Genomic DNA, 26,479 nt, shown 5'->3' with positions numbered 1-26,479 from the left:
TTACGATATTTAGGAAAACTGGCTAAGGCATTCTTTAAACTAAATTCATCCACAAAATATGACTTTGCTTTTCTTTGAACTGTTTTACACATGCTATTCATATATTGGAAAATAGGGCATTTATTAGAATCAAAGGTAAAGTTGACGAAGGATTATCCATAGGCAATATGAATAGTTTGTTTTAATGAATGATAAAATATTAGAATCCAAGGGTAAAATTTCTGAGTGAACTTGACCTGACTGTGTACAAAAAAACACTGGCTAATTTTAATTTTTTCTTCCAAATTCTGGCACTTAAACTGATTAAATATTCATATTCGATTCATCCATTCGATGACATTAATCAAGTTGCAGATTAAGCGCCGGGGGCGAAATATAAGATTCCCGCTCCAACGAAAGCCACTTGATAAATGATTTCGGAAATGAGATTGGAGTCGAGGCTGCTCGCCGCGTTGGGAATAAGTAGAACAGAACGAAATATCCCGACCACGACTCGAGGCATTCCGATTTCCTGCGCTCCCATTCACTTTCTTTGCTCCTACGCGCCGCAGATGTTCTCGACGGAGACGAAAGCATCTCTCCGGACTCGGTTGGTAGTTATAAATATTGTAAGATTCGATTTTTTTCTCCAGTTCAACCAATCCTGTGGCCTGAAAACTTTTTCAGCGGGAATTATTCATTTTGTCGTAATAAATTGTGTGAAAAAGTACTCTAACTTTTCATTGTGTACAATGGATTTTCACAAAGTGAAGACTGAAACAATCGAGTTTTCATTTTGGGGAGTTTGGAATTATTAAACCATAAATTTACATTCAGTTTCAGAAGCTCTAATTTTGGGACACCGAGATTTTTTTATGTTTAGAGGTGGAGGTGGCTAAATGTAAGTATTACCAACAGCCAAGTTGCATAGTTTGCTTGAAATCCATCTCCTCTTTTTGTTTGAACTTCTCAAGCAAAATGAATGCCAAATAATTGGATTCCAGGGGCAACGATTTTGATATATATATATATATTTATTTATATAACTTGAATATATAATATAATATATTTATAAATATTTCAACCCCACCGATTCGATGAAATTTTACCAAGTTTCAGAATAAGTGACAGGCAATTAGCATATATTTCAAAGTATGACCTTAGCATTAAATGTATAACCAAAGAAGCATTTTCAGCTAAATCAGTTCTTTGACTTACAAAAATTAAAAATAAAATAAATCTAGCCCACATTAATGCGGCATTTCTTTTTTAATTTCTCTGAACAACATAGAAATTATATTCCAGCCACTTCAAAGGTGTTCGACCCCTTAAATTCCCACTAGGTACGGACTTCGATTCAGCAGTAATTTACTTTAAGCAGCTTAGATCTTGAAATTAAATGATATTTATAATTAAAATATGTTCTCAGGGCAAATTTTGTCCCGAATATATTGCTTTGTATTCACTTCACGATATTTTTTATTCAAAATAAGTGTCAATACAAGCAGTTTGCTGGTGTTGTTAGTTTTATTTGAAACACAACACAACAGTTTTGTTGACCATACCACCCTAAACAATAACTTAAACACGCCCTATAGTTTACTTATGTAATAATTTCCAGGCGACGATGTAAATTTATGATGATGATTTATCTAGAGCATACGTAATTACAATTCTTAAAAAATGAAGGCAAGGTCATTGATGGCTTTAGTCTTCACGGCTATTCCTATGTGGCGCTGCATGAAGGAAAAGGTTAATTTTTTTTATTCAGCATAACAAAAATTAATAATAACATTTATAACGAAATGGATATTTGTGAATACATCACACTAATCTTTAGTGCACCAACTCATTCTGGCGAAATGACTATAGGTTCCTCGTTACAGGGATTCATGAAATATCCTTATTTAATTGTAATAAGGCACGTACATCAAGAGCAATGAATCGATCAAATATAATTGAGGCCATTATGAAAACACCCTTGACAGTAAATTAATACTGAACTCCAGCTGAGGTTATAACTTATTTTCTATTTTAAAGTGATAGGAATTGAAATTTTTACGTTAGAGACAAATGAGTAAGGCGTGCCTGCGAAAGCGATTTTCTTATTTAAGTAAAAGTAGTTTTATACAAAGTTTACTAAGGACGAATACTCAGCATTCTTCATTGGTGAGTGTAGTTAAAAATAATGACAAACGATTAAGCGGGGATAAAGATGCTTCCGACATCTATACCGAGAATCTAAGTCGAGCCGAGCACAAGAATTCACTCCTTGCGAGAAGATAGGTAGACACCAAGGCTTTTCCGTCTGCGGAGGAACTTCTCGGAAGACATCATCGAGCGATTCAAAATATTTCCATCAAATACGTGGTGACTGCTCCAAGGTTCCTTTAAAGGGAGCCGACGGATGGACCTGGAGGTAGGGCCACATTTTGGTCCACGGTTTTCGTACCCATGGCTTCGCGGTAGACATAGTTTTTTTTTACTTATTGCAAAAAAGGTCTTTATTTTTTTATGCCACGGAATACTAATTTATAAAATAATTAAAATTTTATTTTCTACATTATTTATTCAATGTTTCTTATGTTACGAAGAAAGAATAGGAGATATCTTTTCTCTAAAATTAAAACATAATAGTTAAAATGATAAATATATACAATACAGCTTGAAACTCCTTGGTATAACCCACACCCACACACTGGTTGCATTAAAATGGTACAGTAAAACCGTTTTGCTTTCAACTATGCTTCAAAAGCAACTTATTTTTTTGCAACATCACTCGGTTTTTTTAAATAAAATTATATGGTGATTTTATTTATTTTCACAACTTATTCGTAATTATTGATCATAAATTTCAAATGCATCTCAAGAAAATTAATATGTACTATCAAGACTTTTTAAAGATAAAATTCCCAATTGATGAATCCCTGAAAAATGTAGGAAAAATATTCGTGGACCATTATGTGCTACCATCTCCCAGTCCACTAGGTACTTCCGCGGCCCTCGTTGGAGAGCCATTGTCCAGCAACAGCTGACTTATTCGCAAAAGCGGAGGTTAAGGGAGGGAATGAAGGGAGTGGGGTGAGGGAACTTACGGCCGAGGTTGGAATGCGGTAGGAGGGGCACCTCCCTCATTCCCTACGGCACCCACCCCTTCTCTCCCCCCTGCTCCCCCCCTAATATTTCCCACCAACTTCCCCTCCACTCACTCCAATACCAGCGGACCCGCATCACACCACCAACCCAACGGAAAGGTTTAGCGAAGCAGGGATTTCTTTCGAGGGGCAGCAAATGGTCTTTCCCCAGGTGATACGGAACTGGAGGCCGATAAAACGAGTTTTCGCATGTTTTGAGAGTTACATCTTGCGGGCAGGTCACGTACGTGCATACCTAATCGCGTTTTGTAAGCATACTTTTAATTTTATACAGCAGTGAACATGTCTTGAGCGGATTGAAAGTCTGTAAAATAATAAAAAAATGATAATCATTCGATTACGCGGTCGTTCGATTCGAAGCGATCCTGTAGATTAGTTCAATGTTTCATTAGAAGAATAGGAAAATTTTCTATTTTGCAAAAATTTTATTCTATCGCTTTTATTTACTCGCTTGAAATTTAAGAGCTAACTGTAAAACTACTTAAATTTTCCGTTCCTTTTAAAAGTTTTTGATGTCATCATTAGTGCCCCAATCGTCTGCTGAAGACAGTAGAATAGGCTAACTCCATAATAATGATACGGGCGATTTGAGTGACATCAGTTAACGTCCAACAATCCAGGCCAAGGAATGGATAGGAGCTTGAACAATATTTAGTTGGCAACATCTCCAGAAGTAAGCTTCGGCTGAACGCATGAAAAATTTGATGGATAACCTTTGTTTTATGCATATGAATCGATATCGAAAAATAAAAAAATGGTGAAAAAAGCGGGGAAGTAGGTAAGTACTTGTGGAGATGACCGAGTGGTAAGGTCGTTTGGACAATAGGTAAAGGCAGGGTGGAGAGAGACCCGGCGTCTTAACCGGCGTTTAACCCTTCTCTTTACAAAAGGCGCCAAAGGGATCACAGCTTAACGTCCCATCAGACGGACGGTGTGCTGTTCAAGTGCCTTCTTAAAAGTAATCGATCAGAGCTGTTAAATCTCTGCCACCACCGGGATTTGAACCCAGGACAACCGGGCTGGGGTACTAAACTAGCCACCAAACCGACGCGAACCCCCATGATTTATCCTCTTTCGCGCGAGATTGAAATGCGAAAATGGATGACCTTTCAATGTGTTAAGGTCACGATTTTCAAGCACAAAAATAGATTCGTTGAAGCCGACGATCGGACTGAAAGGTAGGAACATGAGAGGTAAGCACAAGCGGATGACACAACCAATGTTATGATTGGTGAATTATCCATTTTGTCAGATAATGTGTTGTCACCCATTGCGCATTGAAATGTGTTTACAAAAGTCACATTCACGTCGCTGACGGGCAGGGAGATCCAAATTTCACCGAGAAATGATCTCTAATATGGGATCTAAGACAAAATTCATGTTCATGATGGTGTTATCTATTAAATTCATATTCACATAGCTAGGAACAGTATGGTAATTAAGGAGACGACCGACAACTTACGTCATTTGTGCTTTTGGTAAGGGAATAGATGGAAGGGTGGAGAGAAATTCGGCGTCGACATTAGCCTACTCCAAACGTAAGGCACCAAGGGCACTAATACTTAACGTCCCATCCGACGGACGGAATGTTGCACTTGATATGTTCTCTACACTATGCTCAAAGAGGGGGTAGGTAATCTCTTAAAATTCTCTGCCACCGATTTGAGCCCGGACCCACGGGGTGTAAAACCTGAACTCCAGCTACCACTACAACCCCAACCATTCATAACTTTTCAGTGCCATTCTTCGCAATCGCACACATTTTATTACACATGAGTTGAAAATAAGTGGATTTGCCGGCCTCGGGGACGGTGGGGTAAAGTCCTCGCCTAATAAACCAAAGGTCGCGGGTTCAAGTCCCGCCTGGGTAAATTACACTTACTCAGGTCATGGATGTTGGTGTACGTTAATTTGTTATATGTCATCGCAAAAACCACGATGTAAAGACCGAATAGTGTTGTCTTCGGTAGTGTAGAAATTAATAAATAAAATGTGCCCGAGGTGGCAACATAAATAAAGCATCTAGGGGATGAATTGCAGTCTCTTTTATGCTGTCTCCTTTGAAGAAACCAAGCAGGGATTCACTTTTCCCCCAAAATGCTCATCGGCGAACTTCGAACGCGGAGCCTCAACATTCCGACGGAGGAGGGCTCTGGCGTAATCTTGCTCGCAACCTTCCCCTCCATTCAAACGTCCATCTTTCTCACCCCGTCACTCTTTAAGACCGGTTCTCTCGTCCCTGGGATTCGTGAGATTCGGAGAAGAGAGCCAGGACCTTTCGGATGCCCTCTGGGCACGCCCTCTCTCTCTCTCTCCTCCGTTTCAAAAGGCGTGCGTCATGCCTCTCGCTAAGACAAAAAAAAGACGAAATAATTCCGCGCGCTGAACTTCCAACGAGAGCCACCCATCCCGATTTGAAAATTTTTCTTTGCTAGCCCGCGTTTGAGCAAATTTCAACGGCTTTTTGATTCCCATACGTCGTCTTAATTCCTCAATTTATACAATGGTATCAGTCATTCAACATATCAATTTTGTTGCTCTTCAATCAATCAACTTGCTCAATTGATTAAAAACTATTTTTTAATTATTATATTAATATTGAAGCGCTACTTATATGCTATCCTAAATTGAGAATTAAGCGTCATTTTGACAAAAATCATCAACTAAGTTTCATAGAGAAAAACTGTATCATATTTATAAATGGCACCAGATTTTTTGGCTCAAGTTAGCTTAGTTTATATAAATCAAAAGAGGTTACCTGGTACATATCCTTTTAAAAAGATCGGAATGCATATTTTCAAATAAAAAAACAATAAAACAATTTTATGTCATTTTACTTGTATATCCATTCATACATTATTGTGTACATATCCATTTGTATGTACGCAACGGGAAAAGAAAGTACTTGGTAAATGTCATCCCATTGCCAACTGCGTTTGTTTTTGCTTTTTGTTTAGTTTCAACTTCTTAAACTGAAAAGAAAATATTTTAAAAATTTTACTCGGCTTCAGCTCCGAGTGGGAAGTGGAGGGATATTTCCCTCCGCCTTCGGCGAGATATTCTTTTCTTTCCGATGTTATTTCCATCATACCTCTCGCTGACCAGTGAAAGTGGCTTGCTCAAGCGGGAATAGAAGAAAGTTCTGAGCAAAGCGTAATCTCAGACGATGGGATTTGAGGCGATACCTAATTGGCCAGTTTAAGCTTTCATAATGCCATAGTTCTGAAATCAATTTCGCATATTAGTGGTTTTCATTTGAGAGTCAGTCTAGTTATCAGGTATACGTAATGCATATTTACACGTATTTCAGCATGTAACAGCTATTTATTTCAGTAATGTATCTATCCCTATACATAAAAGCGTAACTGTAACACATTTAAGGAAGAGCCATCATTGAATAAACTTTAAAGGGGATAATAATTTTTCGAGCACTATTAAGAACTTATCTCGGACAACCGTACAAAGCATTTGCGATTAGCATCGACTCTTGACCTTTCAATCATGATCTCTAGCCGGAAAAATTTACTTTCAAGATATTTATATCAATTGAGCAGTAGATGTTTACTCGCAAAAGCCCTAGGTATATCCTGCTTAGCTCCAACAAGAAATTAAATTTCAATTTCTAAAATTTGAAAATTAAGTACAGCAAACTTAATTAAACGACCTCAATATTAACCCAGTAGGTAGTCGCCCTGATTTTTAACCATTATTTTTGAAATTCCATAAATATTCGTATTAATTTTAGGTAATCACATCACCATAACTTTTCATACTTGACTAGTTTAACCGGCCATTACCCCAGAGACGTAATCATCTCTTTTATTTTACAAAATGAACACTGCCGTGAAGAAATATAACATTTGAACATGCGGAATATTTTGCTATTCTACGCTTGACACATCATAGTTCTCTGATAACTAAGAAACATTTGGTCAAAATATTATTTTTCTTCCGGCCAAACACTTAACTGAGATACCAATCTAGTCTTGTAGCGATAGCAAGTTTAATATAAATTGTTTAAGCTCAACAGATTCAGGCTTCAATTGGTGGAAGTTAGACATATTTAAATAAATAAAAGATCGCAGCACTTTTCCACAAGATTTAGGAAATTTTGTGGAAAAGTGCTACGATCTTTTATTATTTAAATAAATTATTTATTTCTTTTCTAATCAACTCTTTATTCTTTTGGGTGACTTTAGCGGTAAGGAATGCTCCATAGAAGCGTCTGGCACGTAGTGAGTTGTGCGTTCGTGCGGAAACAACAAATGCATTATCTCTGAGTAACGGAGGTGGCTGTGATGGATAAGAGGTGTGCTTTTTTTTTTTTTTTTTAAAGTTGACTTCGCGTGGTTGTCGTGTCAACGCCATAATATCGTCCCCACACGGGTTGAGCGGAAGGCGATATGGGAGTAAGTATTGAGAGGGAGCAGCAGATAGGTCGATCATACCTGGCGCCAACCCAAGAGAGACGCCGTAACGGACGTCTCGCATCTGAAAGCGGTCGAAACTGGCGGAAATTATGAATCTTCCGCAAAGAGACAACTTCGATGCAACATGATAATCACGGGTACATTTTTTTATCTTGGTCTAAATTCATTCAGACAAGGGGTGATGAGAAAACTCGATAGGGTTGAGAGGCCTAGGAGAAATTCAATACACCTCAGGTTCAGTATTATGCTGTGGATCAAACATTATAGTTAAATTCAGCCAGCTCTCACATTTATAGTAGTTTGTATTTAATCTCTTATCTTCTCTTTCATTTAGCTCAAAAGGAAATAAAATTATTTATTGGGTTCACTTACTCATTCCCTCCTATGATGTTTGATCCACAGCGTAATACTGAACCTGAGTTGTAGTGAATTTCTCCTAGGCCTCTCAACCCTCTCAATATCACCCCAACCACCTCAATTTATTTGGTATTATCGTACTTCTCCTTGAATTTTACACCTTGATAACGCTACTCTGATGCGTAACCGTGGTCATTAACAAAGAAACCTCAATAAATCTACACAATAACGTTAACTAAGATTGAATATTTAAAATATTGGTTATTAATATGTATTTCCGTTTTAATTAATACTATCTTTGCCGTATTTTTTAAGTCAGTGCAAATTGCCACTCTACTAATCATATCTTTTGATCACTTGGAAGAAAAATATTTTTAATTGAAACACCTTGTAATATATTCATATAAATAAGTAGAATCTCAGGTAATTGAGTACAAATGATTATGTATCAGCTAAAATAAATCATATATAATTGTGATGGATAGTTGATGACTTCTTCACACAAATGACACCTCTACAGCACTATATCGCAGAAAATTATCTGCTGGAACTTAAAGTCTCATTCAACTTAGCTATTTTAACGGAAATTGGCATCAGCTTATCTAAATTTACCGAATTATAACCGTTAGTTTTCTTGATCGATTTGACGGTTTCTAATTGCTTTGTGCTTACGTCACGAAAATCGCGGCTAACTAAGCCATTTCCACGACAAATCAATGAAGAAGAGGAGACACATTTGCGAGCTTTCAAACGAGTTAACGGATTGAGACATGCAGGAACACTTCCAGCACCTTCATGTCGCGGACGCCCTACAATGCGAATGGAAGGAAGGCGACGAGGGGGGCGGGGCGGGGAGGAGAGGCGACTCCGTTGACTGAATGACAATCGCGGTTGACCGGGTGGACGAAAAACCCGCGCCACCACGTGAGCTGAACGCACAAAAAAAATTAATGGAATAAATAAATAAAAAAAGGATTCGAAAACGCATCGCGGATGTTGCTTCATTCTGAAACTGTCACCTGGAATGTCATAATCATATACTGAATTCAGCTCTATACTGAAGATCGTCTCAGAAATGCTGCAATGTTTAAACGGAAGAAAAGGAATTAGGGCGACTGAGGAGTTATAATAAAATCGATTATTTTATTGGGCCAGATAGCGCTGTTCATGGCTATAAATAATAGATTTTTAAAAATTTTATTCAAAGCTAACGTTTTTATTTACTAATAGAGTCCTCCGAAAAATTTGGAGAGGATAATGGTAAAAATTTGATTGAAATTCAAACAAAATCAACCCATTGAGAAAGCAAAATATCTTATTTTTACAATCGATGTTAAATCAATGCTCCCCACTGACTTGTTGAAATGAATTCAATGAAAATTGAACGTTTCCTCCACTTACAATTAGACAAATGTACTCTGAAAAATTAAAAATTACTACAGGCAATATATTAGTGAACGTTTCCATTCTCCATCAAACCCAATCAGAGGCCCTTCATGTCAAATTTAACAGCTGAAAATGAAGTTAGAGACCAAAATCTGGTTCATATTTAGAAACCACTTTTAGAGAAACCTCAAGTTTTCAGTATGCTTTCAATAACTGACATAGGCTTTCACATGGCTTCGACGTTAAGCAATGAAAACAGGCTTAAATCCGTATTTCCACTTCATATCAATTAACCTTATCTCTCCTCCATGAAAACTCTCTACTCTTCCATTCCTATTAGCAGACCATGGATAATGTACTTCAAGATATCCTCATTAGCGATTGCGCGGGTCATACAACTTAAATTTTTAACATGCATACTCTTCAGCTATAACTAATTTATTTGCATCTACTTGAGCCAGATGCTGCGTAAGGCTGTAATTAATAGACATAATTCATTATAAAAACTTTACGTTTTTTATATACTCATGGAGTCTACCTCCGAGAAAATAAGAGAGGATATTGGTCAATAAAGTATTGAAACTCTGATTTTCAAAGGAGTTTCAAAAAGAAATTGAAAAAGACGTTTCCTCTACCCAAAGTAAGGAATAAGTTAGGCTTAAAAATTAATCGAACAGAGCTCTGCAAATTGTACTTACACCACTTCCTTAGATATGCACTGGACAGTTTATGGCAAAACTTTGGTAACTGCATTTTGATTTCTTTTCCACCTCCGCTGTGACGTGACAGAAAAGTCGGCTTCGACGAACACTTGCTTGAGATAAAAAATAAACAATCGTCGCTTCGCAACACTTGCTCCTCCTTGTAGTTATTTCCACGGAGTCAAATCAGTCATGAACGAAATCCAAGAAAGCGAAGAAGAGTTCTGAATCCCTCACTATCGCCTCCAACCACGGATAGGAAACAGCGACCACCACTTTGGAACCAAAACACTTTTTGGCGGTACTTATTTACGGGGAAGGATTCACTTCTTCCACTCCTTCCGACGATTTCCTTCACTCCGCAGCTTGGATATCTTTTGATCAGCTCTTCTTCTCGCGACGTTCAACAAAAAAGACACGGAGAGAGGTATTAATACCGATTTCACTGTTTCTATTCTTCCTTGTACGCTTTAGTTTTCCTTCTCCTGAACACAACACGGCGGTTGAAAGGGGATTTTCAGAGGTAGGTATGTATTGATAGAAATCCTGTTCTCATCCCGATCAAAACCGAACAATTTTCCCAATGGACACACTTGACAGCGTCCTAGCGTCCCACTTCGGCGAGATCTCACTGCCGTCTGCCGTACACACCACTACAAACTGGCGGATAGCGAGAAAGCAGCCAAGGGCTCCACGGGAGTTCCTGCCGCGGTCGCGGGGTTTGGAGGGGAAAGACCACCTACCCCCTCCCAACACTCTTTTGCCGGCCAGGTATACCGCTTCGAAGAAGAGAGGGGGAGGGTAAGGTATGGAGAAGGGTGTGGGGTTAAACACTAAGCGGTGCGGGCGGTGGTGGGGGTTGGAGGCATTGGAGGGAGGAGGGGCGGCAAGGACGTTCGTAGTTCCCTCCCTCCCCTCCCATCTTCCGACTTCCCAACCATCTCTCATCAAGGGGGAGGGGTACAAGGTGCCCCAGCTGAACCTTCTTCATCTCTCCTTCCCAATGCACCTGACGATAGCATTGGTACATGCATTCTGTCACCACAAACTCAATCTATCGACTCTGAAGCAATGGTACGTCCAGTGTGAAATCTTGACATTTTTCATAATATCCGGAAAAACTTATGTTATTTAAAATTACCTATACTAAATTGATGGAATTTGAATCCATGGTGAGAGACAATATTGTGAAACTTAACTGTTATGTGCAGTCCAAAACTTTTTCTTCAATGGAAACTTCACATCATGAATGAAACATTGGCAGATTCTGTTTCGAACCAGTCGACGTTTAAGTTGAATCTAATATAAAGTTCTCATTGACGACTTGCCAAAGTTTCTCCAGTTCTCACCGGGAACACCTAGTTTTATTTGAAACTAGGAAAGCTTGCAACAGGTGGGAGGAAAATTTCACTTCACCAAATTTCGCTATAACGCAGGATATTCTTCTTCATAGAGTACATCACTACGAATCAGGCACCAAGGAAAGACAAATGTAGCAAAAGTTTACTAGCTTATTGAAATTGATGTTTTTTAATGCTGAAAAACAACAAAATCAAATTTGTTTCAATGGTCGAATATAGGACAAAGTTTGTCTTCCACTAATTTATCACCGTAAGATAATTATTTACATACCTACCCCAAGAATAAAAAAACAAGTTCCTTCAAACAGGTTTCCCAGAACAATATCACTTATTCAGGCTGTGGGACCCAAAAGTTTCATGTAATTCGCAGTCATAAAATCGCATATTTTTCTGATAGCATTTAGTCAATTTGACGCAAATAACCAGTATTGAATGAGAAGAAAATCAACTCGGACGCGGACGAATATATTTAGTTTTTAGTGTTAGCAGGAGCATTGCACACATGCCATCCTATAACTTCAACTTTGAAATGCCAGCAAATTTTATGAGAATACAACCGGATGATCAGTAATCAACATGGAATAGGAAGGGAATGAAAACGCTAGAGAGATTACCGGAAAAAGTAACTATCTTCTATCCACAAAAACTGCACAACTTCAGTTTATACGGAGGCCAAAAACTTTGAAAACGGTGGGAACAAGAAGGAGAAGACGAAGTGTCGAGAAGCGAAGATCCGAAGGACGTGGGAAGGGAAACAAACCGAAAGGCACGTGGGAATGGAATATTACCACGTTTTTTGGAGAAAGTGAGTTGAGAACCCAAGGTATCTACGCATATTTAGGAATAAGCAAAGCTTTAAATGGTTCTTTCCCAAAATAGTTATACCAATTATAATCCTTGTCATTCAGTACCTGCCACACTATTAGACTACGTTTATACTTACTTTTGAGGAGCCTGTAAGGATTGCGATGCCTACAAAGTATGATATGATGGAATAAGAATAATTTCGGCAGCACAAAATGAACACGAGTTTATGAAGTGCTCGATACACAAGTTTTCTTTCAAAAAAAAAGATATTAATCTTGCGGAAATATCAGAAAAATGAATTAAGGAACACGCCAAAAATTGCACAATATAAATGAATTCTTTGGCATGCTCTTTTCAGCTAGATAACCTTAAAACGGTCTTGGAAAACATAATATAAAACTGTCAATTACATACTGAAGACTTAGAACCTTCTATTAACAGTCATATCCATTTCCAATGTGCAAAACGCAAGCAGTATTCAAGTACTTTCTTTAAGTGGAATGAAAATAATTTTTAATGTGAAAGGACACCTAATGTGATTAAAATATTGCTTGCAAAGCCATAACTTTGATTAAGATACAGTTAAAATTATTCAATTACGACACCGGTTAGCTCAAATCATCAAGGTTTTACATGGAGAAGCCATTGTATGGAATAAAATTATGGGGGTGAATGTAAAAGACTTTAAGAAGGATTTTAGAAAAAAAAATCATCTGCGAATGCGCCATAATGGAAGTCTTAAAAGAGGAGTTGATGACACGACGAGATCCACCGTTAACTTTGAGGACCCGATGCTAAAAGTACTGAACTCTGTTCAAAAGGTTTGAATAAGTTTCTCAGAATAATGATGGCACATTCAAAGTGATAAAGAGCGTAGTAGTCTAGTGGGAAAAGCGCTTAACTCCTAATCGCGTGGTCCCAGGTCAGGGGCGTACCAAGGATCAAAACTAGGGGGGGGGGGGGCAAGCCATGGTTGTTCAAGTTGTAACATTTAAAACATGGAAAAGGTGAATGAAACCAGCATTTTAAGAAAATTACATAAAAGCACTTTAGTAGTTTTAAAAATTATTAGTTTGAAAAAAAATTATTTTAGTCACATGTCCTATACTAATATCATTTTTCGTAGGTTTAAAGAAAATTTGTTTAAAACTTTCGTTTCAATCCAGTCCTGATTTTCCTTTATGACTTTTGCGATTTTTGCTTCGACGGGCAGCAGCCCCCTCATGCCCCTCGCTGGGTACGCATATGTCCCAGGTTCAAATCCTAGGTGAACCCGTAGGATATCCCTAAATAAAATCCTAGAAAAACGAAGTCACCCAGGGAAAGGAATTACTCCCCCTACCTTGAATGTGTGAATTTCACACACCTGTACCTTAGTTAGGGTTGAGATCCACACTTACCTATCCAAAGCAGTCTTTGGGTTGAATTCTAAATGAGTGATTCAAAGTGAAATACTTATCGGGTCTTTGATAGATCTTTGGGACTTTCCACTTGAAGAAAAAGAAAATATATATGTGTTCACCCTCCTCCAGAATCAAAATAGCGATGCCATTCTCATTACAGTTTAGTGGTACCAATTTAAATCAATGTCTGCCTAATATCCCACAGGATAGCAGGTAATGAAGATGCATGCGGTAGGTTACATGCACCTGGATGGATAAAATTTGAGAATGACAAGGAAATATTCCAATTCGAAAACTTTCTTTTTCGACAATGATAATCAGTAGTCTTCTAGGATGAATCCATCTCAGCTCTTTCAACATACCTAATAGCTAGCCATCCCAATCATATTCTGAACTTCTGAGATTGTGCCTTTTGAATTTAAGTCCGTCTAGCATAGGGTTCAAAATAATAAAGAAAACAGTCAAGGCATTTGCAGGTGGTAAGCGGCTATGACTTGAATCGTCTGCAGCTGAATATGATGGGGAAACCATCAACGCGAAGTAATTTCCGGGATAATGATTATGAGAAGTCCTCGAGAAGCAAGCCGTGTGAGGCTTACAACCCCTTCTTAAGGATCAACATCCACTCTCCTCAGCTGAACTTCCAACGACTTGACCTCCGGGTTACATACAGGAAAATGAACTCCGGAGTATTGAACGTTCCCCTCCGACTAATGAAGAAGGACGACGAGGTAAGCTCAACAACCCTAGATGCTCAACTCAAGGGAGCAACGATTGCGGAGCATAAAAGGTCGTAGTGATTGAATAGGTTGATTACAGCTTTAGGTGGAAAGGTGACTGCTGCAAGTGAGCTCACAAGCTGCCCCCACCACTTGACCGTGGCCTTGGTGGCAGAAGGGTAGATCGTTTTCTATCACTGGAAAGGGTTGTTTCAGGAAGAACATTCTTTTACGGCCTCATCCCGGACAATGAATCGCACCTTACCTTTAGTGCGAAGAACGTAGGAGTGCGAACTGAATTTGACTGAGAAGTAATCCATAATTCGAGATTCTCACGTATGATATTTTTATTCGTCATTTATCAAATCCATAAATGTTCAATGCTATTCCTCACGGTAGCAAATATTAAATGAGTGGGTGAGAAGCCAAGGGGTACAAGTGATTTTTTTCTCAACAGAGTTAGGTAAAGTTAATTGCTAGAATAAATACAAAAAGAACTTGGTTGCCTTTGGATACGAGTGAGTCTCTGTTCTGTGCTGACATCGAGTGGAAAATCATATGCACTACTAAATATCTAATTGATCCGGCTTGTTTTCAATTACTAATTTCTGTACGTAACACTGGATAGAACTAAGAAATCACTTGTACTCCTTGGCCTCTCACCCGCTCATACAGAATATTCGATATAATACAGGCGCGCCGGCTTACAAAAAATATTGGGGGGGCCTAAACCGGGGATATTACCCCCGGAAATTTTATAAGTAGTGAGTTTTAAGTTTTTTTAAGCATTTTAGAAGAGTCATATGATCAACATTAGAACCCTGATAACTCGAATCTTGATATCTGAACACTCCGGGGAAAATCGACAAGCCTGACACATTTTTTTCCTCTCACCCATAACGAATTATTGAGGGGGCTCGGGCCCCCTCAGGGAGTCGGCGCCACTGATATTATATTGCAATGATAAATGGTTTGCTCTGCGCCCATCGCCCTTCGGAACATTTTTTGAAAACCAATTGGAATGGGCCCAAAACTGGCAATAAAACTCAAACTTCAACGGGGCGGAATAGTGCATCATCTATATAGTTCCCATGGTGGTGTGTAAGGCGCTATTCTGTCCAGTCTTGGGGTTACTTAAGATGGCACATCGTCCACGTTAAATTATTTTACATGGACTCAAGATCCGTGAATAAAATGGATAGGAAGGCGAGCGATGAAGTGCTAGCCATGGTGGATGAGGAGAGGAAAATTTTAGATAAGATGGGGTGGAGAGAGAAGTTGTGGATGGAGCGAGTGCTAAGCAGCAAGGGTATTTTAATGCGGGTATCCATATCAGAAGGATATGGTGGCATTTAGAGGAAGCGACCGACAGCCTGCTCTTAGCGAAAGGCGCCAAGGGGACCACGGCTCAACGTCCCATCCGACGGACGGAGTGTTGCGATGGCAATGTCCTTCACACATCATCATTCAGGCAGGGTCGGGCAGTCTCTGAAAACTCTCTGCCGCGAACGGGATTTGAACCCGAGTCCAATGGGTGGGAAGCCAACGCTCTATCCACCACACCTACCCGATCCCCTTCCAGAAGGAAAAATTATGGTAGGGGAAAGAAAAGAATTGATTTTATTGTTTCAATGATACAAAGTAGGTCTTGTAGTGAACTGAAGAGAAAGGTTCAAGAGGCTGGGCTAGCTTGACAAACTCGCAAAATACTCCACGCATTTAAAATTTAAATATACCCTAAACGGTGAAATATATTAATTACAAGACCCATGAATGTAGTTTGTCTTCAAATATTTAGTTCCGCTTTTCATTATAACTTTATAAACCAGCCTGTTCAACTATTAAGGCATCAAATTAGAGGAAAACTGATGCAGAAGTAAGGACATCAGGAAGCGAATCGCGTCAGCAAATGAGGCGTTCATGAACAGGAAGGAGATTCTGAGAGGATCATTATGTAAGAGTTTAAAGAAAAAGTTAGTGAAGAGTTTGATCTAGAGTGTAGATCTCTACGGTGCGGGAATGTGGACACTTGGGAAGGAGGATGAGAGAAGATTGGAGGCATTCGAGATGTGGGCATGGAGAAGAATGGAGAAAGTGAAATGGACGGAGAGGAAAAGGAACGACGAAGTGCTGGATATGGTTAACGAGGAGAGGCAGCTTTTAGATGAGGTACTGAGGAGACAATGTATGGATGGAGGGAGTACTTAGCGGGGAGGGGATGTTGAAAATGGTGTTAGAGGGTAGAATGTTGGAGAAACGAGGGAGGGGAAGGAAAAGAATAGAATTTTTAGATATATTGAAAGGGAGTAGGCCTTACAGTGAATTGAAGAAGGCAGTGCTGGAAGGAAAGGGAGGCTCCCAGATTACTTCTTTAGTACTCCATGGAAAACTAACCTTAATCGGTAGAATACTATAATAATAATAAACCAGCCCGATGAGTATGTAAGGTCCAAGCGGACTTGTTTGGTGTTCAATTGAATCGTGCGCGTGGCTAAGGAGAAACGCGGATTGGGGAGGGAGGCTTGAGGTCGCCGTCACTTCGACCGGCAGACTGTCGGACGTTTCCGGTTATTCTCCACGAGACAAGGCCGCCACGAATTGTTTTCAACACCGTATTTTGAACCCCACGTTCTGTCAACAGTAAGAAAAAGGAATGTCGCCTTCAATCTGAGATATCGTTTCAACCACAAAAGGTAATTGGCCGATTAAATTAAATTGGAAAAGAGGACAACAATTATTTTCCTCAAAGGTTGAAGACGGGAGTGTTAATTAGTATCATTATCCTCAAATGGGTGGAATGAATAGTATTAATCCTGACAAATCAACATTTTTGCTTGCCAACAGTTTTTATTGTTCGGGAAATTATAAATGGGAAACTTGTTTTTCATCCATCCAAGTATCCAAGTATCCCATTCATAGCATGAAAATTTAACAAAAAGTTCGCATTTTCATTGCCACCCAAAGAAACCCCTTTTTATGGCTTACTCGGTCTCGTCTGGAAATCTCATCTAAGCAAAATGAATACCTGTATTCTTGAGTATCCAAGGCATTAATGCAAGGGAGAGGAGAAATATGGCGGAGTGCAAAAGAAGCTCTGAGTTTGTTTTTTGTTGTTAGAAATCCGGTACCCGAGTTTTGTTCGCCTGTTGTTCCTATAGGTCTCTTCAGAGTTTTTTTTTCTTTTCTAACTTCCAAGGCTTTCATGATTTATCTCGCTTGGAAGTGTTCATCTGTTGAGGTAATTAGCGGGTTTTCGATGCTGAATTTGTGACCTAAAACTGCTTTTTAGACAACGGCTGAGTTTTCCTGTTGCCCTAAGAATTTTAAATGCGTCTCTGTGGTCCTTTATCCTCGTCTTCAAAGTTCCACCTGCCTCACACACGCTTTTTCGCACATTTTTCGGCTTATTTGGTATATTTACAGAGTCTCTAATTTGCCATTTCCTTTCAAGCTGCAAAATGACGTATCATCTTTGCAACGGCGCAGTTACGTGAGAGCTAGCGCCATTCAAATTTCCACTGTTACCTTTGAAAACTGTAAACAATCGCCAACTCCGCAACGTGTGAAGGAGTTCTCCCAAAATGAAACATATAGCCAGTGCGGGTTTTAAAACTTGTCGTCCACAATCTTCTATAGACCATGCGGATTTCTTTAACGGGAAAAACCTTTTGAAATGAATAAAAAATTGTTCTTTAATTTTCCTAGAAGCTATAAAATCATATAAAATTTAATAATTTAAATAACTTGAACAGCATTTCTAGCACAGTTGCGATGCGAGACGTGGGTAATTAGGCGAATTTCATTTGCTGCTTTCCATCAATTACAAACAAATCCATAAAATTTTTGAATGAATCTCCCTAGTGAGTTAACTGGCTAAAAATATCATGTATCCAAATAGTTTACCAACAGAAATTTTGTATGAACATCGGTAAATATGTTTAAATCATTTAATATTAATCTAATATCTCCTGTTCGTTTAATCGATTATCGGTTAATTTGCAGGAGATCGAAACTATTCATGAAAATAGTTTTCTTAATGAATTTCATTCAACAAATTTGAAAATTTTCATAGCCACCGTAAGATATAGTTCACTTAATGTCAACTATATTCTTGGGAGTTAAAATCCACAAAATAACTGCAAAGACTGCATAGTTTTGACCCGCGATTTTCTCAGAACAATACCTCACACAGGAGTAAAAAAGAAATAAAAATCATCGTAGCCGTTCATCTCACGGCCTGATTGGTAGGTATATGCGTGAATAAATAGCGCTATATTTACCTAGTGTTCATGGTGCAATATTTGAGGAAATTAGGAATTATTGTTCAAATACAAATAAAATTTGTTCTGTATATCTCTGGAGCCAAAAGGTAGTAACTACGTGAAAGGTTTTATCCCGTAAGATTACCAAATCGATAAAAAGGTATTAGAAAATTAAGTAGTTGTCTAAATACATCACCTAGAGACCGCGGAGTGGGCACTAAAATAAAACCTTTACAATATACGCATCTGACGATAACGCCGTATGTAGAGCACTGCTTCAAGCGTTCGACACATTCTAAGCACATCAAGTTAACATTCTCCAACGTAATGGATAACTTCCTCTTCAATTACATTTATTAGCCTTATTGACATGGCGACAGATAAAAGGCTGCTCCGATTTCATTGAAAATATTGTCTCAGTTGTAATTCAAACTATGGAGTGGTTCTATTAGACAGAACGTACAAAGGGCGGTTGCTTTTATCAGCTGTTAAAGGATTTGTTTTCTTTACATCGTCCTTTACGACGTGTATCATTTGTCTGGTAAGGACTCCTTGCTGCACAAATATCAATCAATCAATTCTTCGTACGTAGCGTCCAAGAGAAATATAAAGTTACGAAAGTCGACCATGAAGAACGTAAATGGCAATCTGGGGGAGATGAGAGCGAATTACCTAATCCTGGATACAACTGTTCTCCGATTCATAAATTTGACCCAAATTGAATTAACTAATGATAAAATAAACTGCAAATACAATTTTTAGCATGGCAAGTTTTTTTAAACCGAACTTGGGTAGGTGCGGGTAAATTTGGCAACCTTGAGTTATAATTAATCATTCTCCATCTTCAGCCATTTCCCTGTTTGAGAGAGGGAAATTGCTGAAGCGACGTTTCGGGGTACGAGCCCTACTACATCCTCCGAAGTGAAATGCCCTGCCTAACTTATTTGGCATCCTTCTCTCTAACTTCCATTTATTAGCCTTATTGACAGATAAGTGGGTGATTCGATTTCATTGAAAACATTGTCTCGATTGTAATTCAAGCTATGGAGTGGTTACTTTAGGCACAAAGTACAAAGGTCCACCCTCAGAGCATTTCAGCCCTTAAGACCGCTATACATGGTGAATGATCTTGCGAATGATTATGCTGAATGATCATGCGAATGAAATCATTCGCCGTGTACAACGGAAAAATTCGCCATCGAACCGTCATGCGCATTGTCGTTCAGTGGATATTAGAACATGTTCTATTTTGCTTGCCTGATCCTGTGAATGAGCACGTGATCATTAAGCATGATCATTCACCGTGTATAGCGGCCTCTAGGATGGCCCTTTGTACGTTCTGTCTAAAGTATGCACGAGTTGTAGTACGACTGTTGTTACTTATCACGTTGAATTATGACTCGTAACGTCGCCAACGTCGCCAGTCACTATGAAACGCCCCGAAACGTCGCCAGCTACTATGGAGATTACCCGGTGGAACACCCGAAAAAACTTCACTACGCCGGGAAAAATCATACCTTTTTTCAGGGAACGTACAGGTTGTACGAAAATTAGCATCAAGTGGAGGAATAGAGAAAATGAATGTGCATCATTGAATCTCTAATGTGAGTATCATTCGAGTCATTCAGACCTTTCAAACCATTATGAGCGGAACATTTATATTTCCTATCACCGTGGAGCAAGCATCACAGCTAATAGCAGGAAGTCCGTAGGGAATGTGTTCATTGCATCAGAGTTCCGTGATATTTGATAGACTCAAGGTGAGAGGTGCGGGAAAATATATTCAAAAACAATACTTTCAATCCTGACTCCGCTTGATAAACACACGGAGGAAAGCTATAGGAGTTGATGAAACATTTTGATACGCGGTCCACTTCGAGGGTCCACATTTCATGTTGTTGATCACCTTGACCTAAAATCAGAAAACGAAATTTAGTCTTATTCCCTCGTTCCATGAGCATAATTAAGACCGATGGCACTCAAACGGCACGGAGGATCTAAATATGTTTCGAGACTGAATTTATCTCCTTGAATGAATCCTTCAGCAATCAATGAAGTTATCAATTATTAGTATCGGTTACCATAAGACTACATTAATTTAATTTTAATGGCATTACAGTTCTTAAGTTGCATGAAAGGTTTAAGTAAAATTTAGATGGAGTACAACATTCGGATAAAATGATTTTTTAAATTATTGATGTGACAAATAATAGCTCATTTTTCGTGTTGATACAATTTTGAAAAATATATAATCTTTTACTAAACTTATTGAATTAATTAAAAACTACCTGCTCTTACGCTCACAATCAACTACGTAATTGAACAACAGGCTTCCAGTGTTCATAAATTATTATATTCAACCGTACCCTTTCAATCCAAACTGTCCAAAAAATGGTTCTTAGATATTTAGAAGGCTGTAGATTCACTATTGTCGTTGATTAGGATTCCTATTGTACTGTTTAAGAACTGCGAACTGTTTTTCAAATAAACCAATGTCAGTGGGGTAAATTTGGAAATGGAAGACATTTGGCACTATATATCAGTGACAAGAATAGGTTTAATCTGCCTTATGTAGTAGAGTCTACCACAGAAAAGTAAGAGAGTCGAACGAAGTTAAAGAAATAATTAAATGTTACATCCTACTAGGAAATAATGCTCCGTCAACATAAATGAGGATCAATTTCCTTGGTAGAAGAAGTCTGTAAATATCCTTTTACTTTCTCTTAGGATTTTCCCGTCTAACCGGCTCTCTCTATAAAGCAACCAAACATTAGAAATGAAGCAAAGATTGCGGCAATCATAGATGAACAAACTGATACTCTGGGACAAATGTCCATACATCATTTTTGCACTAAGACACATTTTTATTCAAAATCCAATCTTCTTTCTTAATAAACAGTTTTTACTGGTTCTGTAAAGGCCGATGTGGTCACACCGAAAAGTGTCACGGCAAAAAAGGAGTGAAAAATAAAGGCATTTCATGAAAAAAAACTCGATACCTAAGGAGATTTTACCACAGAACAAACATCAAAAAATTCTCCTTTTATTTTCTAATTACTTCAAAATTGCCTAAATGCCTACCAGTATTGAATAGTGTTTTTGATGAATTTAAGAGCTCTCAAAAGACAAATATCCATTATTAAAACTTTACCACCATTATTAGACTAATCTGCATTTAAAATAATCTTAATTTATCGTTTCCTATGATAAACACTTATTCAGGAAGGTACCTTTAACTGTAGAGAACCACAGAGACGTTATCACCTTTCCATCAGTATAAGAGGCAATGTTTTGAGAAAGAAATCATTTTTTAAAGGGTAATGCTTTGAATTATCACAAAAATTCGCACTTGAAGATCGTTATCACCTTCTTCACAAAGAATTTTTATATCCTATGCTATGAAGGGTTACCATCACTACGAATGAAACTATAAGTTACTTTTATTATTACACATACATAGAATAACGGCAAAGATTAGTATTACGTTTAAAGGCAGTACCAGAAAACTAATCTGGAAAGTAAATGCTACCGTAATATTTACTGCGATAAAAGCACTTACATTGGAAACGTTTTAAATACTTGAAATGTTGATAGCTAGGAGTAAAAGCAGCCACCTTTTACTCAATTTCTCTGAGCTCCATTTCAATTAACTGTGAAGAATAAAATAAAGTCTTCTTTACTTGACTAACTACATACTACTAAACAGTGGTCGTCCAATATAGACAGCCATTAGGTAAAAATAATTTAGGAGGAAACTTTGAAAGGAAATGTGGTGTAAAATTGTAAGCTCTACAGGCAAGTTCACTTGTCATGGGCACCATTCGTCACATTTGACTGAGAACAATTTTTTAAATAATGTTGATTTTCATCTTGGATTTTTCTTAAGATTTTTTGTTGTTTTCCTTGCTCTTGACACATCATCATGGAGGATTTCCAAAGAGTTCCAATATAAAATGTTCATATTACAATTAGAGGGTCAAAGGCGCATTATTACGTCTGTCGCATTTTTAATGAAACGGTGTAGCCTTAATATTACGTCCCCCACCATTTTAAATTAAAAGCTGTTCTGCCCAAGTTATACAGATATAAAATGAAAATCAACTCAATGGCTTAGTTAGAATGTCACTGACAGGTTTCGAAATTATTGAAAAATGGCCCAGCAGGAGCTAGGGCACCCATTTAAATCAGGCCAAGCTCAAATTTTAAATCATTCCGATGAAATTGTGGATAGCAATGGTAGTAATATCAATCCCACGTTAAACTTAACTTCAAATCTGTCTCCACCAATACTACAAAAGAGGATCCTCAAGTCCGCCTCTAAGTGTTGAAGTCGACCTCTAAATGCATTTAAATGTGTTTACAGATGGCGCCACTTGCTTCGTCTGCGGACAATTTGATTCGAGGTTTCAGGGGAAAATGAAGTACAATTGTAGGTGTCAACCGCTGTTTACATTCATGATAATTTGATTTATCAAATTCATAACTTTTCAATGCTATTCCTCGCAATTAAAAACATATACGGCAAATTAATGGGAAAAAAGTGGATCGCATTGCACTCATCACCGCGCTGTGGACATTTTTGAAAGCAACCGAAGTGGCAACAGAAATCAACCTTATGTGGGATGGGATTGGGCCATTTCCATGCAGTCCCCTCGGCTGTCTCGCTGCGTTCATGAGGCAAGCATTTCGAGAACACCCGCAGATCCCGAGGTTGCATACCGTCGTTATATCACCGGAGGAATTTTCCCAACCGCAGAACGACTTCGCGATTTTCTTAAAGCGCGCGAGGCCTGTGCCCACATCGGCTTTAAAGAAGGTGCCTTCGGTCGCTGGGGCTCATCGAATTTCCTTCCGGGTTTACAAAGAGTCGACGCGGCAAATGGCTCGATGGAGTCCGGAGGAGGCGATAGAGCCCTCGCTTCGATACGATATTACGACACACAACGCTAACCCCCCTCTCCCAACAAATCTCCCCCTCACCCCTCCGTTCATTTCACACAAATATGTACGACATCCCTTTCACCCCCTCAGCCAACTAATGCCCGCTGTCTTTTCCCCATTACTCTCTCTCCCCCACCACGGGACAGTAGCACTTCACCAACACATTCTCCACCCTACTCCCCTCCCCCTCCGCCCGCCTGATATTCGCTTCGGAGAAACGGGAGAAAGTTCTCAGACTGTCTGCTTTCTGCGATGGAATGAAAAGAGTTTTCAGATCGGAAGTCGGAGGTCGGCTCGTTACGCGCGATCGTTACGTAGCCGGGCCAAAAAGGAAAAAAAGAGACTAAGGTGAAAGGGTAAGTGGTGATTTCTACATGGGATTTCCATCTGGTTAAACCCTATACGATGAAAACTGATGGACAGTGGGATGATACAGAAAAAAGCTGGCCAAAAAATAGCTCGTTACGTTTATTGCCAATCTGTGTACCCAGCCTTTTCGTTTTAGTATCCCGGGAATTCACTTCAAAAGCCATTATTTAAAAATAGTAGGTAGTATTTACTAAACTATGGATCAAAGCCCTTTTTGTGCATCGCAATTTCGCTATTTATCTCCGTCATAACATATTGCTGTAGGTGTATTTACAGACCTGAAGGTTTAGCTAAGTGTATTTTCCATTGAATAATTTTTATGATGATTATAAATTGTTTGGGAACAATAGTTTCGTAAATAAACATTTAATACTGATTTTCAGGCAGGATATATTTTCATCTGGTTAAACCCTATACGATGGAAACCGATGGACAGTGGGCTGATACCGAAAAAAGCTGGCCAAAAGCCTGAAAAACTGTTTTCTATCTATAGCGTAGTGGATGTACACAGCTATATATTTAAGGCAAATATGTAGAGAATATTTCCGTAGCCAAATCATATATTATTTACCCACTCCTTAAACTAGCAATCCCTCGCGACACCTATTTTGTTGGATTCCCATCATACTTAGAGCTGATGATGAATATAGGAAGCCATTTTCACAGCTACCAGTCCTAAATATTCGCATTCCCTCCAATTGGTAGGAAAACATTCTCCTGGATTTAGAACTGTACTATAGACCTTTAATTTCCTGGTTCACTTTGCAAACCAATACGCCATACACTTGCCTGAAATACCTTCGCAATTTTACAATCCCAGAAGATGCTGGGAGAGTTTCCCAACTAATATTGGATCTCTTTTATATAGACTAGCCGAGAAAATGTATAAATATCATTTGGCGAGAAATCGTAGTGTTTATTGCCAATATATATGCTGTGTACCCAACCTTTTCGTTTTAGTTTCCCAGGAATCCACTTCAAAAGCCATCATTTAAAAATAATATTATTTACCAAATTATGGATTAAAGCTTTTTTTGTGCATCACAACTTCGCTATTTATCTCCTCATAACATAATGCCGTAGGTGTACTACAGACCTGAAGGTTAAGCTTAGTGTATTTTCCATTTAATAAGCATTTCACTGATGATTATAAATTATTTGAGGAGAATTAGTTGCGTAAATAAACATTTGGTACTGATTTTCAGGCAGGATAAAGTATCCCTGATTTTCTCTTGCTATATTCATCGTATTTTTCAAGATGCAAATAATGACATGGTAATCTTACTCGCAGAAAATGTGAAGAGCATCTCATCAGCAAACTTATACTGTGGAGATTCAAAATATTTCATTAAAAACTTTTAAATAATAACTCTCTCCCACCGCTTCATGCAAGGTCGACTAAATAAGCGCTTATCACGAAAATTCAACAATATAGGATTACAGCTAACAGTTTTTTTGTGTTCTATAGTTATTTTTTCTCATGCTTTTAAATAAATGCCGTCAAAGGAAAATACCTCAAACTTTGAACTTCAATGAGGATGTTTTCAGAAGCGGATAGGGCGAGTTTGCTACTGAAAGCCAATTCGGAGAATTCGGAAGAAGGTGAAAGCTGCTCAGGGATTCATCTCGCAGTCAATCGAATAATCACCCAATCATCGAAGATTTTGGAAGCAACAATCAGAGCAAGGACTACCTGAAAGACTAATCGCGCATATAATTACGCTTTTGAGTACACGACTCTTCAGGAGAGGGTCTCGGGCTAGTTAATTTGAGAATTTACCATATTAAAACTGGGATGTGAAGTACAAATGAAATTAATACTCTTTGAGGCCATAATTTTCTCTTTGGGCATCACCTTAAAATATAGAGGGGACATCTTTTACATTACTTGTCTCAATTTAAGCGGATGAAGGACCTATTTTTTTAAATTTCTCAATGAATGCTGTTAAGCTGCGAACAATGATAATTCAAAATCGATTGGCTACATCTTATAGTTTTTCGAATTAGTTATCTTATTCCCACAATTCCAGCTCTCCATTAAATTTTATATTTCATGGAAATGTAGTAAATTGACATCATTCATCTTTTATAGCTAACTCAAGAATTGCATTAAAAATGGAAAACTGGTGAGTAGCTTGTTTGCTTTCAAATCACGTTCATAACAGAGTGCGTTTGAATCTGTGGAGGAAAACAAGCTTGCCAATGCTGATAGGAAAACAATTGAAGCCCGTATGGTGAGTCAATAGCAATTAATTATGCTGCGGAGACTCCTTTAAAGTGACTCACCTTGAACGCGATGATATACGACTCCGCCTCAAAATATTTGAGTCATTATACATACATGGTATGAAGAAATGTATCAGAAGTACACTTTGTCTATATAGTAGCGCCAACGTTTACCTCTAATCTCAGCTTCCCAAAATTGTTTCAATAGATCTGTATTGGTATATTTAGGTATTATCATGTTGGTTATATTTGGTTATGGTATAACATATTTGTATTTTATTCGTACATAATTATATCCGGATGCAGCTCTCTCTTCCTTATACGACCATTATTCCTAAGAATCAAATCCAGCCCTGTAGATTGGTCATTATAAATTAGTTTAT

The 26,479-nt window shown here is 38.4% G+C and overlaps 1 protein-coding gene across 2 annotated transcripts in view; it reads right to left on the bottom strand.

Moving 5' to 3' along the window:
• The window catches only part of LOC124154319 (scavenger receptor class B member 1), a 213,080-nt gene that overhangs the window by 85,327 nt on the left and 101,274 nt on the right, over window positions 1-26,479 (bottom strand). The window contains exon 1 of one of the 2 annotated variants that reach the window (XM_046527980.1): window positions 10,006-10,672. The exons of the other annotated variant lie outside the window; for it this stretch is intronic. Coding sequence (XP_046383936.1) covers window positions 10,006-10,060 — 55 coding nt within the window. The 5' untranslated portion in view covers window positions 10,061-10,672. Of the gene's footprint in view, window positions 1-10,005; window positions 10,673-26,479 lie in introns of those variants that run through there. 2 annotated transcript variants of the gene reach the window in all.

The sequence above is a fragment of the Ischnura elegans genome, chromosome 2 (genome assembly GCF_921293095.1).
Source record: "Ischnura elegans chromosome 2, ioIscEleg1.1, whole genome shotgun sequence".
NCBI lineage: Eukaryota > Metazoa > Arthropoda > Insecta > Odonata > Coenagrionidae > Ischnura > Ischnura elegans.
Note: the sequence above shows the minus strand (reverse complement) of the source record. Positions and strands in the feature narration are given on the sequence as shown.